We start from the raw sequence: 13,472 nt of genomic DNA, 5'->3' as shown, positions 1-13,472 counted from the left end.
TGGACTGGCCTCCCTTCCTTCTCCCTCCCCCTTGTTTCCTTCCCCCTCCTGTCAAGTGTGCTTGGGACTGTACGTTGTTATGGGGTTAGGGAAGTGTGGTCTTGCTCCACCTTCAGTTGTCAAGTACCTTAAATTTTTACAGTTTTATATTTATTGTACATATCAGATGTATCATGCATGTGTACATTTTATGATAGTTACTGTACTTTGTAAGCTGCTTTGAGTCCACCATGACAAGGGAGAGCAGGGTAGAGAGTGGCAAGTCCAATAATAATAATAATAATAATAATAATAATAATAATAATAATAATAATAATAATAATATGCAAGCCAAACTCTCATGTCCCTTCTTGCATCCATACCCTTCCTTAAAGGCTGCAATCAGACATCAATGCAGACTGTTTTCATTGTGCCAGAACCATCATTTTCAGCTGGATTGTCCATACAGGAAAATTCAATTGCAAATGACTGCTATAGAAGGAGAAGAAGAGTTTGGATTTTTATCCCCCCCCCCCCCCCAATTTCTCTCCTGTAAGGAAACTTAAAGGGGCTTACAATTTCCTTTCCCTTCCCCACCCCTCGCAACAACAAACACCCTGTGAGGTGGGCGGGGCTGAGAAAGCTCCAAAGAACAGTGACTAGCCCAAGGTCACCCAGCTGGCATGTGTTGAAAGTGCACAAGATAATCTGGTTCACCAGATAAGCCTCCACAGCTCAGGTGGCAGAGCGGGGAATCAAACCCGGTTCTCCAGATTAGAGTGTATCTGCTCTTAACCACGACACCACGCTGGCTCCGCACAATGAAAGAGCAAAATAGCACAAATGGAAGAGCAAAATCCAATGCTAGGTTTGAGTGCCAAAGATTTTGAGGATTTAGTTTCACTTCTCACACAGGGAATTGCAAGCAGCGCCCCTTCTCCAACAGATACTCCAATCCAGGAGGTCCTTCTGCCACTCTTCCCAATTCAGTTTTCTCAACCCCAACACCTTCCCAGGCTCACCTGGTCCCGGAACATCAGGGAGATGATCTCCAGCACATGCAGGCTCCACTGCTGGTCGCTCTGGGAGCTGGCCAAGAATTTGAGCAGGTCATCCATGCCACTTATGTGTATGGCCCACAGCACACGGTCATGGACGTTGGCATCATCATCAATGTTCTACAGGTGGAAGCAGACAAGTCTAAGAACTGGAGCTGTCACATCAAAGCTTTTTTCCTCTGAAATGTTGATACCAAAGGGGAAATGCCTAAGATACTGCAGTTTGTTAAAGACAAGAGGTTTTCCCAGTTGTTGATTTTCAGATTGCATTTCAAGAAAACTGAGTTTGTTCAGAGATTTACTTGGGAATCTAATGCAAAACTGTTAGATCACATGGGACCCAAAGTCCAGCCAATCCAATTTCTTGTAGTCAAGTCTGAACTGATGCAGGTAGGATAACACAGGAAAGATCCGTGTCTTCTGCTATCACTCAATGGCGTTCAAACTCTGCAACAATGCTGTAGAAATCCTAAGCATTATTACTGGCAAAAATCTACAAGAAAGTCACAAAATCTTTTTTAAAAAAAATACAAGAAGAGAATGGAAACCGAAGAAGCAGTATGAGCACCCTTGTCATTGAACTGGAAGTGTTGGTTTAAATGTGGAAATTGTGATGAAACAAAAACAATGGTAGAAACAATAAAAAGAGCAACCTGAATGTTTGATTTGTATTACTTTCATACACAACTCGAGCTCAGTATCTGACTAATTACACCAGAGGACCAGCCTTCATATAAATACCTTCTCTTCATCAGGGTCAGCAGGGACATGCAGCACGTTGCGCACCAACAGAAGAATGCGCTCAATTAACAAATTGTCCTCTTCTTGACGCTGTTCCCAGTCCTGGGTGGTAGGAAGAAGGGAGGGATTATTATATAAATTGCCACTGGGTAGGTAAACATAGGCAAACTTTGGCTTTTCATCTGCCACCACCCACAGCCCCGCACCCCGTCTCCCTCTACTGATGTTCTCTACCAGCAGGTGAAAACTTTTGCTTCTGTGGGCATACTCCCAATAACGGTTATTCGCCCTCCTCCTGAATTATTTTATAATGTCAAATGTGTTTAACTGTTTAAAGAGTTTTCATGTTCACTGCTTCGGGGACCCTCATCAGGTGGAAATAAAGCATTAAAATGTTTTATATAAATAAACCCAGCTCTGCCTATGACTCTATCACATCCAGTTGGAGTCCTTAGTTCCAACTCCCTTCCTGGGCCTCTGCTTGGATGTAGATTCTGGTAGTGACAGAGGCATAGCTGGGCCAGAGTGCGCCCGGTGTGCACTCTGTGTTTTCTGCCCCCGCCCCCCGTCCCCACCCCTTATCTTTGTGCAGGCTGGAGAAGGGGTCTGTTCCCTTCAGGCTGAAAATGGCCTTGTGGGAACACTTTCCATGAGCCCCTGGGGCTTGCAAGGTCTCCTGGGAAGTGTAGTTCCCACCAGGCCGTTTTCAGTCTGAAGGGAACAGGCTGCTTCTCCAGCCTGCATTTTGACAAAGGTAAGTGGGGGGGGGCGTCACAGGGGCGGGGGGAGGGGCGGGCGCTTGGTGATCCCCCCCCCAGGCACGCGCCTGGTGCAACGCGCACTCCCTGACCCCCTGGTAGCTCCGCCTCTGGGTAGTGATTAGGCACGGCACTCACCAGCTGCAGCAGGTCATACAGCTTCTCACTTAGCACCCCAAAGACCTTCTCATTAGCAAATGCCTATGAAGAGGGAGAGATCATATTAGGGTCACCAGGAAGGTAGGACACATTGTCAGCGCAAAAAAAATCACAAACGACATCTCTCCTTCACATTCTTCCTTCATGAGGTATCACACACCCAAGCTCTCCATGATCCTCACCTCAACCCTCAACTTTGCAAAGCTGACGGTCCTCTGCCCTTTTTGCGGTCTTCAGTTAGATGTGAAAAAACATTTCTAATGAAACACTGTCGAAGAAGAAGAAGAAGAAGGAGGAGGAGGAGGAGGAGGAGGAGGAGTTTGGATTTATACCCCCCTTTCACTCCTGTAAGGAGACTCAAAGGGGCTTACAAATTCCTTTCCCTTCCTCTCCCCACAACAGACACCATGTGAGGGCTGAGAGAGTTCTGAACAAATTGTGGCGGATTCCGCCTGGACCAAAAACAGTGGTGTGAAAACCCTATTACACTGTTTTAAACCCTTTTACACCATTTTCACACCACTGTTTTTGGCCCAAGTTTGGGTGGAATCCGCCCAAGACTAGCCCACGGTCACCCAGCAGGAATGCAGGAGTGGGGAAACAAATTCAGTTCACCAGATAAGAGTCTACCACCCACGTGGAGGAGTGGGGGATTAAACCCGATTCTCCAGATTACAGTGCTCTTAACCACCTCACCACGCTGGGTCTCAGTGCCTATCATATTTCTGTGAGTACAGAAAACTCCTCTGTTAAAACATGATGCAGTTTCATATTTCTTTGGCCCATGAATGGAATGCAGCAAAGGAGGAAAGACCCACTTACTTCTTTGTAGGCCTGCAGATAAGAAACTATTTCTAGGAAGTGATGGCGAAAGCTGGCATCTTGTGGGAGTTTGCCAAAGCAAACTAAAGCTGGCTGGGTTAGATTCACCATCAGCCTAGGAGGAAAAAAACTTCAGTTCAGACTAAAGTTGGTTTACCATAACTAGGTTTTGAGGCAGCATTGAAGATTTTATCGCACGGCTTGTTCTACTAAAGCAGGTGTCTGCAACCTGCGGCTCTCCAGATGTTCATGGACTGCAATTGGCCATGCTGGCAGGCGCTGATGGGAATTGTAGTCCATGAACATCAGGAGAGCCGCAGGTTGCAGACCCCTGTACTAAAGGATGATGACAAGGGGAGAAATATTTAAAAATGAGCATAGGCTAACTAACTTACTTTAGTGCGTCAATCATCATTTAAAGAAAAGAAAAGAACCTGTCCAAAAATTAAATAGAAGAATGTAACTATCTTGAATCAAAACTACACAAAAGGTTACCGCTAATAGGGGAAATGTTAAAACATTAATAAAGATAAAGGTTAATAAATGAAAACCTTTGAGGTATTTGTCTAACAATATTTAATAAAAAAGGAAACCATATTTTTTCAAAATTGTATGGCTTTTGGTTTAATTGGATCAAATACACTACAAAAAGTATGGAAACAGGATCGGAGGGACTGAACAATTTGCGGAACTAATTAAAATCTAATGAAGCTACTAGGAAACATTACGTGTCATTAGATAACATAATATCTGCACTGTGATAAAGCTATGCTATTCAGTAAAAAACATACAATTTCTCTCTCCATCACAGTTACCTGATAATGGCATCAAAGAGTTGTTTATCTTCAGGGTACTGGGTAATGATTGGCACCAGGTCATTCTGGAGAATTTGGGCTGCCCCCAGCTGCTGCCGGATATCCCGAGTCTCATCCTCATGTCGCAGGTAGCGGATCAAGTCTTTCACACTCTCTGGACGGATGCAAGCCACATGTGAAGGAGAAAAGGGGTGACCCAGATGTAGTCAACCCCGCAGGGTCGTCGCTAAGGAATAGGCGAGACGCGGAGGAGGTTTCATCTGGCGGAGAGCGTCAGCAACAGGAAGCGCGGGACTTCGTGATCCTGACAACTCTGCCCTGTGCTGGTCTCTCGCACCTTTTATTAGGGTTTCATTGTGGTGTAAAGGAGGTGGGTAGGAGATGAGCGGGAGACGGGGAGACCTGGGAGATCATCATGTGATGCATGATCTCACCTGGCTACGTCGCGGAGAGGAAGCGTGGCGATCTGAGCTAATCCTCACCTGGGGGCAAGACCATTGGCCCTGCGCCCGGTGACTGAGCCAGACAGTTCACGACCCGGGACGCATGGGGATGAGAATTGAAGTGCCAGTCACGATGTAGCAAGGCGTAGGTCCGTTATGCGTCTAACGTTCTACCGCAGTGCTGCTGGGTCAGCAGTGCATCACTACATCTCCTCCTTTTACATTTTAGAAAGGGGACCCGAAATGCTAAAGAAGTGATTTAAAGGGGCGGCTTGTCTCCTCCATGCGTCTGGTCAAGCTGACCGAGCTGCTTGTGTAACATTAGAACTTGGTTGCAGTGGTAGAAATTAGGGGCTTACACACGTTACAGGCAATATTAGACACACATTGAGCAGAAGCAAGATCACGATAGCAGGCACACAATTAAACCAATGCAGAGCTGTACAATAGCACTCCAACCATCCTCGGCAGCCAGCTCCAGGGGGCTGACCACCAATGGGGCAAAACATCATACTTCCAGATTAGATACAACTTCCAGCAATTAGCACTTTCTATATGAATCAATTGGGAATTATCAGAGAGATTAAAGCAACATATATGGCATTACATTCTCTAACCTTGGTGATGCAACAACAATAAGTAATCAATGGCGGTGTAAGATTAGAAACAGCGAAGTTCCGCTGCTCGGAGGCCAGGGCATCCAAGAGCTGTGGAGGTAGAGTTGATAGACTTACATAGGGCACAGGCCAGAGCAGGCGATAGTCTTAGTGTTACATGAAACAAGTCCGGGGACTCCACGGGGAGTCGAGGGAGAATGACACGGTGCTTAGGCTCCAGGTGAAGCCTGATGCAAAACAATGGTGAAGACGGCAGTAGGGAGTCCCTGGCAGGCAGATAGGCGGGAATGCAACAACAGCGAATCGATAACTTCACAAAAAATTAAGGCATGCAGTAACTTCAATAATCAATTCCCGGGTCCTAATAGTACTCAACAATTCCCTTGGTCGGCTCCAATGGGCATAAAGGAGCAAGGCATCAGACATTGCGTTGGCAACAATATATACAAGACATGCATGTTTGTAGATAGGCGACATCATATAAGAAATGAAAACAATAATCATAGCTAAACAGTACATAGGCTAGATGTAAAGAAGGAAGGCAACCCATTGGTTGCATAATTGTCCAATGCATGGCTCTTGCTGTTTGACTACCAAAGCTACAGAGCGATGGCGTTAGAGTCCATGGGTTTCTCAAGAGTAGGGAGAGCTACTGATAGTCTTTAGCATTGCAGGTTCAGTGACTCTCACGAGCAAGGTTGTGAGAGGCGTGTTCCGACGGAAGGTATTCAATGACTGAAAACAGCGGAGAGTTCCAAGGGTTAATCTATCAGGAATGTTCCTGGCTGCAATTCCAAGTTTCAGCCAGAGGCAGAGGGAGAGAGAATGGCGGCTGTAGATGAGGAGCAGCAACAGCATCAACCTCTGAGCCACAGCTGGCCCAGGCTGCCGTTCCCCAGGGGTGGCCCCAGCGGGGCTGTGATCCTTGTGGAAGAATGGGTGTGCTGGCTCCAGAGAGATCCCTCCCATCTCGGCCCAGGCTGGGGCAATCCCGAGACCCCTCGACAGAGTGGGGTCCGAGGATCCTCCAGGAGACCCAGCTCCATCTCCGGGATGGGGGCACAGCCTGGCATGGCGGCTGAGACCCTGTATGGAAGAGAAAAGACAAGCAGCAGCTTTTCCCAGGGGTTTTAGTGCTGGATGAGTTAGTCCTTATAGATGGCGATGGAAAGCCGAGCCCTGAGTGGGAGTGAGGGCAATTTTGATAGATAGAGAATAGAGAAGAGTACTTTGGATATGGTCTGCTGGATGAGACCTTGATTGGAGTGCGATAGGAATTCTCCCACTTTCTTTCGTTGTTTTAGCCAAGCTTTCGTTAGGGCATGGTTGGCCCATTCGACTAACGATCACTTGCAACATTCAAAGGCGTTAAGAGGAATTACAAGGCAGAATTGCGAAGGCTTAGGAGAAGGAGAGGAGTCATATGGTCGGATGTTTGTTTGTAAAACAATCCCAATCACCGTCTAAGGTGTGGGTTTTTTGCAAAGCAACTTGAACAATTCACAATTATAGTCATATCGTAATATAGCATCTATAGGAAAGATTTAGAGAAAGATGCAAAGAAAACAGTTCCTGGGCTTGAGGTTTGATCACACGAGCAATTTGAGAGGGGTTTTGCAAGAAAAACCTTTTGTCAGATCCCAGATCTAGAGGTGGGGTGCGTCAGCCCATTAGAAAGAGGGAGGGGTGTGCAGAAAGGAAGGCGGGTTTGCTGAAGTCAGCTCTACCTTCCCTCCCGTGCAAGGGGACTTTGGCGGTTTGAGCTCGCTTCCTACCCTCTGGCCGGAGGCTGTGTAAGATAGGTGTGGCTGAGAGACCCCTTGGCACTGTGACTAGCCAGGAAGCTCAGCAGCAGAGAATGTGGGAGCATGAAAATGATTTTGGCTTCATATGTAAACTTGCATGCCTTAATGTGGGCTCAGATGAATGAAGGAAAAGGTTCTCAAGGAGAGGTTTGAAGAAAAGTTTTGAAGGTTTAAACTAAGATGGAGGCTTGAAGCAGGTTATCCGGTATCCTGAGAGAACACGACGAGCTGTGTCCCGCTTTAAAGAGGCGGATGCTGTAATGGGAAGTGAAGCCTTTCAAGGCATTGGCACACATAATCAGAAGAAGAAAAACTTTAATTGCAGCACTGAGCATAGCTTAGAAGCAATGGGAAAAAATCCCTATGAGGGAAACTTTAGGAGTCTCTTGAAAGGGGCAGAACATACAGAACATACATAGGCATAGAGCACATATAAAGTGAGGAGGATTACAGCTCTGATTTGAGAGTTTTGCTCTCTCTGAGGTGCTGACGCATTTTACTGCCACTGGGAGCTTTGAGCTTAGGGCTTTGCACAGGCTCCAAGAGGCTATGAGATCTGGTTTGAACCTTACAGCTGGAGAGGGCCAAGGGGGCTTCTTCTTCACGAGGGACCTTTGGCTTAAGGCCATTGTGCGAGCATCTTCCCCTTTCCATGCCTCATTGTCCTGTAGATTGGCTATGGGGCATTCTGAGGAGGGTTCAAAGTGGCAGTCCTCTTCCGTCCAGCATTTCTTTCTATTTACTGCAATTCAGTGACTGTGGACTCTGCAGAGATTTTTGAAATGCGTTACCATTCACAGGGGCACTGGTGGAGGCATGGTGACTTTGGAAGTAGAAGGGGTTAGCAGAGCAGGAGAGTATATAGGCGTGGGGGAGCAAGCTGGCAAGACCAGCCCAATGGTCTCCGTGGGGATGGGATCACTATATACTGAGCTGGGGCATGAAGATCTCATGGGAGCTCCGGGGAAAGGGTTTGAGGTGCGGATCTTGGTTCCGGGCTGAGGGAGATGCAGGCCTGGAACCCCTCCCAGCGGGCATTGGAGGCGCCCGGTCTTAGACTTTCCTGGGGTCTTAGCCCTCTGGGAGAGAACCCTCCTCCGTCAGGTTGGCAAGCCCCCGCCCGGGCCTACAATTCCTCGAAATGTCCTGGCACTTGCCGCAGTGAGACACTCGTCTGAGGGCTGTCTCATGGCGGAAGAAGCTGGCGGCTAGAGGCCTGGCTTGATGGGAAGGACCCGATATCCTGGCAAGCTTTGAGCATGGCCGGCCAGCTTCGGGGAGTTCCCTTCCTAGGCCTGTGATAAACTGCGGCACTCAGCGGAGGCGTTCTCCTTGGCAAGCTTAAGGAGTTCGCCTCTGGGCCTCCCTCGTTGTCAACCTGCCTCTTGAGGACCTCCTGGAGCCTGTTCACAAAACTCAGCATAGAGACTCTTGAGGCTTCTGCGGTGCTAGAAAACTTTTGGGTTGGCTGTCGGTATTGGGGACTTTCAAAAGCATGCTTAGAGAGCGATTCAGAGGCGACCGTAAGAGGGTGGCCACGGCAGGACAATCTGATTGTTGCAGGGTTACTGAAGGCATCGAGCCCATTAAAGCTGTGCTTGGCCGGTGTAGAGGCGCCCGCCCGGGCTGCCCTGCTAAAAGCATTGCTGGCGAACTTCGCTCTCCCAGATCACAAATTGTGCAGGGCTCAGGGCATGCGGAAGGTGGTCTTCCAGTCGTCCCGGAACCATTAAGTGATTCCTAGACCCGCCTCAGCATGCCTCTCACATAGGGGCTGGTGACTCCCACGTCCCGCATGGCTGCGGAGCTCAGTGAGGAATGTTATAGTTTAAAGGCGGTACTTTCGACAACCATGAATAGCGCCTCCCCTGGGGTATCTGTGAAATGGGCGGGGCATAATGCAAGAATATCCGGCATCGTCTTCCGTCAGGAGTTTCTTTCTTCTGCAGATAGTGGCTATACGTTCTGTGAGAGTTTTGAAACCAGCGCCACCATTACGTGGCGCTAGCCGGAGTCACAGTAGCCGAGGAAAATGAAGGCGGAGCAAGGGGAGGCGGCTGAGCAGCGAGAGGAGAGTTTGAAATGGGGCGAAGGAGCAAGGGGCAGGGAGGACAGGCGTCCAATTTAGTGGATAGAGAAAATTCCAGGGTTGAAATTGAAGGTGAAAGATCGAAAGGAGGGCGGCCTACGGCAAGGGAGCCATAGGTCTGCAGGCTGATGGCGACATAACATTGCCTCCACGCCAGTAGCAGCGACATCGGCCGAGGCTCTGTGCCCGAAAGTGCGCCGATGAAACCAGTCCTTAAGATTCAATGTCCCCCTGGGTACACCATGGACATTGAGCTTCAATCTCCTCAACCAATTTGCGCAGCTCCCTTCTGCTACGGGGACCTGCGCATTCGCTAAGCTTTCAGTTGCGTCCAGCGTGCTTGTCATAAGCCCTGCTTTGCAAGCTCCCATACTCACCGGGTGTTCCGTCCGGTGACGAGAGTGTCCTAGGGCGTGTCTCTGGATGCGCCGATCAGAGGGACGAAGGCGACACCGAAACGGTGGTCCCTGGATGCGCCCGATCCAGCGGGACTTCGTATCGCCGCCCTTTCAATGCGACGGTGAGCAGGGTGGAGGTTCGAGGATTCGAGGGTTTTAGGCACCAGCTTGTAGTCAACCCATGGGGGTCGTCAGCTAAGGAATAGGCGACGGAGGAGGTTTCATCTGGCGAGGAGGAAGCGCCAGCAACAGGAAGCGCTGGACCCATTGATCCTGACAACTCTGCCCTGTGCTGGTCTCTCGCGACCTGTGGGGTTTCATTGTGGGCGTGTAAAGGAGGTGGGTGGGAGATGAGCGGGAGACCGGGAGACCTGGAGATCATCATGTGATGCATGATCTCACCTGGCTACGTGCGGAGAGGAGCGTAAGCGTCTGAGCCTAATCCTCACCTGGGGGCAAGACCATTGTCCCTGCGCCCGGTGACTGAGCCAGACAGTTCATGACCCGTGACTCATGGGGGGATGAGGAGTGGGGGTGCGGTGCGACCAGCAAGGCCGTAGGTCCGTTGGCGTCCCAACGTTCTACCACGGTGCTGCTGGGTCAGCAGTGCATCACTACACCCAGAAGCCAAGAGAGACAGAATTCCCATCAAGTAATGCTCAACAGAATCAAGTCAACATATGGGAAGGTCTCTTATAACAAGTCAAACTGGTCCATTCCACCCAGATAATGTCCCTCCTGGTAAGCAATGGTTCTCCAGGGTCTCAGGGGGGAAAAGATGTTTTCCAAAACCTGCTACCTGCAATTCTTTAACTGGGGATGCCAAGACAGTGACCTTGGACTCTCTCCATGCAAAGCATATGCTCTGGTACTAACCAATATCCCTATTAAAGAATTTACATTAGAGGGATTAAAAACATTAACAACCCCATCCAAAGGTGAGGCGGGGGCAAATCTGCCATTGGGAGCTGCACGAGGCCACTTCAGTAGATTTGCCCTCCCTGAGGCACTTGCCCCAGCAAAGGGGTGAATCCGCCTGCGCGCAGCCACTGCAGCCCTCCCCAGCAGTGGGACACGGTGCTGAACAGTCTGCCGGAATCCCTGCACCCCCACACTGGGGGAAGTCCGAGGGAGGAGCTGATGCTAGTTGGCTTCCACCCAGCCGTTGCCCCAGTTACACTGGCAGCCAAAACTTAGGACTGTCCATTAAGCCCAATGGGCTTTTTTGCATTTTAAATCTCTCCAAGCCACTGGGAAGCCTCCTCGGGAGCAGCAGGCCAATGCACCAGTGGTGCCACAGCTGGGGGACTAGCCGACTGAATGGGGCTGCAAGGCAGCAAGGAGATGCTGGACAAAGACTGTTGGTCCATCTAGCCTACTATAGCACTAATTTAACTGGCAGCAGCTCCCTAGGAGCTCAGTCTGTCCCAACTTGCTAACAAAAATCCTTGACACTGAGATACATATACAAACTCTGCATTCTGACCTACTATGGAAGTCAGGTGCAGAGGAAGGCAGCTGTGGACCAATTTTACAAGTTTGGTTTCTTAGAGATGTAGTAGTATTTACTAAGATCTCCTATTTGTCCAAGTTTTAGAAGTATGGTGACGGCGTGAGCAAAGATGCGGAGTAAAGATTTCTGTGGAATGGCTGAAAACAAGGCTTTCGGGGTTTTTTGTTCCTTTAAACTCACAAGTAGAACCGGGAAGAGGGTGACATCTACTCTCTCTGCTGATTCTCCCTGTTCTGTTTTCAAATGACAGCTAAGCATAATTTGTAATTAACTAATTAAAGGCCCATGAAATTCATAATCAGCCCTTTGCCATCCTATTACACCTCACTTGTTCATATCCTCCACCATGTTTTAGCCCCCATTCCCTTCCCCACTCGACTGCCCACATAACTCCTTTATACTACTACTGACAAGGTGAAACGGGTCCAGAGGAGGGCAACCAAAATGGGAAAAGGTCTGGAATCCATGCCCTACAACTTAGGTGTCAAACTCGCGGCCCTCCAGATGTTATGGACTACAGTTCCCATCATCCCCTGCCAGCATCATGCTGGCGGGGGATGATGGGAACTGTAGTCCATAACATCTGGAGGGCCACGAGTTTGACACCTGTGCCCTACAAGGAGAGACTTAGGGAGCTGGGTATGTTTAGTTTGGTGAAGAAAAGGTTAAAAGGTGACATGAAAGACATGTTTAGATATTTGAAGGGATGTCATGTTGGTGAGGGAGCAAGCTTGTTTTCTGCTGCTCCAGAGACTACGACAAGGAATAATGGGTTCAAGGTAAAGGAAAAGAGATTCCATCTAAACATCAGGAAAAACTTCCTGACAGTAAGAACTGTTCGACAGTGGAATGCACTACCTCGGAGTGTGGTGGAGTCTCATTCTTTGGAGGTTTTTAAAGAGAGGCTTGATGGACATCTGTCAGGAGGTCTTTGATTGTGTGTTCCTGCATTGCAGGGGGTTGGACTTGATGGCCCTTGAGGTCTCTTCCAACTCTATGATTCTATGATTTCTCCTTTCTGGCAAGCATAGTCTAAGCAGAACTGATCCAGCCCCAAAATTGCAGAAACAGCTACCCAGGTGCCACACATTCCTCATCATTGCCTAGAAAAAATAGTTGGCTACCATTTTTAAATTCAACATACTCCCAGTGTAATCACTTTGAGAATAACAGACTGCTGCGACTTATTATTATGCATAAAATGGTAACCTGCCTGTCTTTATAAGAGATGCAATATGCATGGAAAGAGAGCTTCTACTGATATAAACCACCAACTGGAAAACAGTGAGTGCACACTGCACTCTACCCCTAGGCATACTTCTAAGCAGAGCCATGACTTCAGGGCTGGCTGGCTCTTTCTCACAGTGCTGCTGCCAGCAGCAGTGTTTTACTAATTCAAATTAATGGCTGTCATTCATTCATATAAAGGAAAACAGGAACACCACTTCAAGACATCATTCATGTGGTGGTTAAATCTGCCTCAGTGTTTGAGAATCTATCTGTATAGCTGCACCTTGGTTCTGTTTCTTGATCACACAAGAGTGACAGCACAGCAGCAACTGTTTCGTATAACACAAAGAGAGATTGTGCTTTGTTGTATTCACTGAGCAAGGGAGGACAGCTGGAAGAAAGCTCCCAGTTTCAACAAATTCACTAAAGCTGCATTGAATACCATTGTTTTATGGTTAGCTGGCCCTGTCACACCTTGTGACACATAAAAACCCTAAACTTCCCACACCCTAGTTCTCTCACCTAAGCAATCGGGCTCTTTGTGGTATGTGTCCCCCTCCAAGAAGCCAAGGGCACTGCATGTGGCCAAAAGTTCACAATTCATCATGTACAAGTCCATAAATCTCAGTCTAGATGAAAGAGGGGAGTCTGTGAGGAATAAAAACACACGTAAACCACGTATAGTCACTGGTTTGTTCACAAAGCAATGGATCAACTTGATGAAACAAACCCAAAAAAGTATTGTATTCAAGTCTACAAAATCTAGAAGTCCAGGGATATGTTATGCTAGTACCCCAGAAATTTAAACATATTATACAGATCTGTATGTGGTTGGTATTTCATATTCTGACGCTGGCTTGTCAGAATTATAATTCAGGTTCTATATCTGTGAAGGATCTCCCCTCCCCCTGGGCATTAGATATAAATGTTATGAAGGCCTCAACAATTACTCACTAACTTTTCCTCACAGAAACAGCCTGAGGGAGCGACTTCACAATTACAGAACAGGCCCTGCCCATTGTCTGTACCATTGCATTATGGGTTC

The 13,472-nt window shown here is 48.2% G+C and overlaps 1 protein-coding gene across 4 annotated transcripts in view; it reads right to left on the bottom strand.

The window, feature by feature from the left end:
• TIMELESS (timeless circadian regulator) overlaps positions 1-13,472 on the bottom strand; it is a 68,459-nt gene that overhangs the window by 46,963 nt on the left and 8,024 nt on the right. For all 4 annotated transcript variants that reach the window (XR_007244127.1, XR_007244128.1, XM_048492248.1 and 1 more), the window contains exons 3-8: positions 12,950-13,075; positions 4,333-4,486; positions 3,518-3,632; positions 2,675-2,737; positions 1,779-1,880; positions 1,002-1,157 (exon numbers count right to left, since the gene is read on the bottom strand). Coding sequence is in view for 2 of the 4 variants with exons in the window: in XM_048492248.1 (XP_048348205.1) it covers positions 1,002-1,157; positions 1,779-1,880; positions 2,675-2,737; positions 3,518-3,632; positions 4,333-4,486; positions 12,950-13,046 (687 nt within the window). In the remaining 2 variants the exon portion in view is untranslated. The remainder of the gene's footprint in view (positions 1-1,001; positions 1,158-1,778; positions 1,881-2,674; positions 2,738-3,517; positions 3,633-4,332; positions 4,487-12,949; positions 13,076-13,472) is intronic.

This window comes from Sphaerodactylus townsendi, linkage group LG03 (assembly GCF_021028975.2).
Source record: "Sphaerodactylus townsendi isolate TG3544 linkage group LG03, MPM_Stown_v2.3, whole genome shotgun sequence".
NCBI lineage: Eukaryota > Metazoa > Chordata > Lepidosauria > Squamata > Sphaerodactylidae > Sphaerodactylus > Sphaerodactylus townsendi.
Note: the sequence above shows the minus strand (reverse complement) of the source record. Positions and strands in the feature narration are given on the sequence as shown.